Raw genomic sequence first — 790 nt, forward strand, 5'->3', positions numbered from 1 at the left:
TGAGCAACCTGGTCTAGTGGAAGGTGTCCCTGCTGATGGCAGGGGGGTTGGGACTGGATGATCTTTAAGGTCCCTTCCAATCCAAACCATTCTATGATTCTAGCTGTCGTTTGCAAAAGAAGAACATTAACTGATGGAATTCAACCCATGCAGTACCAGGGTACAACATATTAATTGTTTCTTGAGCACAATTTGAGTGACAGGTTGAACAAATTATCAGAATATTTTAATATATTAGTATTACCAGGCTTGTACACTAATTTAATTAACGTGTTTTTTTCTGTTGTAGATGTTCTGGCTCTAGCAGCTGCCATTAGAGAGTTGGCTGCTTCCACACGTAAGACTCGTACCGCTCTATGGTGCGCGTTCCAGATGACTTTGCCCAAAACCTCTTCAAGTGGTCTAGTAAAACAAGAAGTTGTTGAAAGGACATGGCAAGAGCTTTGTCCTCCAGACACAAGCACACAAGAAAAAATCAGCGTTGAACATGGAAACAAAGGAAGCAAAAAAGAAAAATCCGAGGAACCCATGAGGATTCTGGAATAATAGCAAATAATAATAATAATAATAATAATTAATAACAACAACAAAAGGGAGGCAGAAGGGTTAGGATGGGGAGGGATGGACAAGGTGTCATCCATAGTGCCATGAAGGTGTTTTTTGATAGGTTATCAAAAAGCAAAAGGATTCACATAACTGCTCAGTGCTGCAATTCAATTACTGTGATTCTGATGTTGAGAGACACATCCTGTAATAGTGTTAGTGCAATTTTAATATTGCTGGTGTTGCA

General features: G+C 39.6%; 1 protein-coding gene across 1 annotated transcript in view; it reads left to right on the top strand.

Moving 5' to 3' along the window:
• The window catches only part of LOC104529551 (uncharacterized), a gene marked incomplete at its 5' end in the record, with an annotated part of 6,074 nt that extends 5,528 nt beyond the window's left edge, over positions 1–546 (top strand). The window contains one exon of the mRNA XM_010173890.1: positions 290–546. Coding sequence (XP_010172192.1) covers positions 290–546 — 257 coding nt within the window. The remainder of the gene's footprint in view (positions 1–289) is intronic.
• Positions 547–790: the final 244 nt, after the last annotated feature.

Source organism: Antrostomus carolinensis, unplaced genomic scaffold (genome assembly GCF_000700745.2).
Source record: "Antrostomus carolinensis isolate BGI_N321 unplaced genomic scaffold, ASM70074v2 scaffold4328, whole genome shotgun sequence".
Classification (NCBI taxonomy): Eukaryota; Metazoa; Chordata; class Aves; order Caprimulgiformes; family Caprimulgidae; genus Antrostomus; species Antrostomus carolinensis.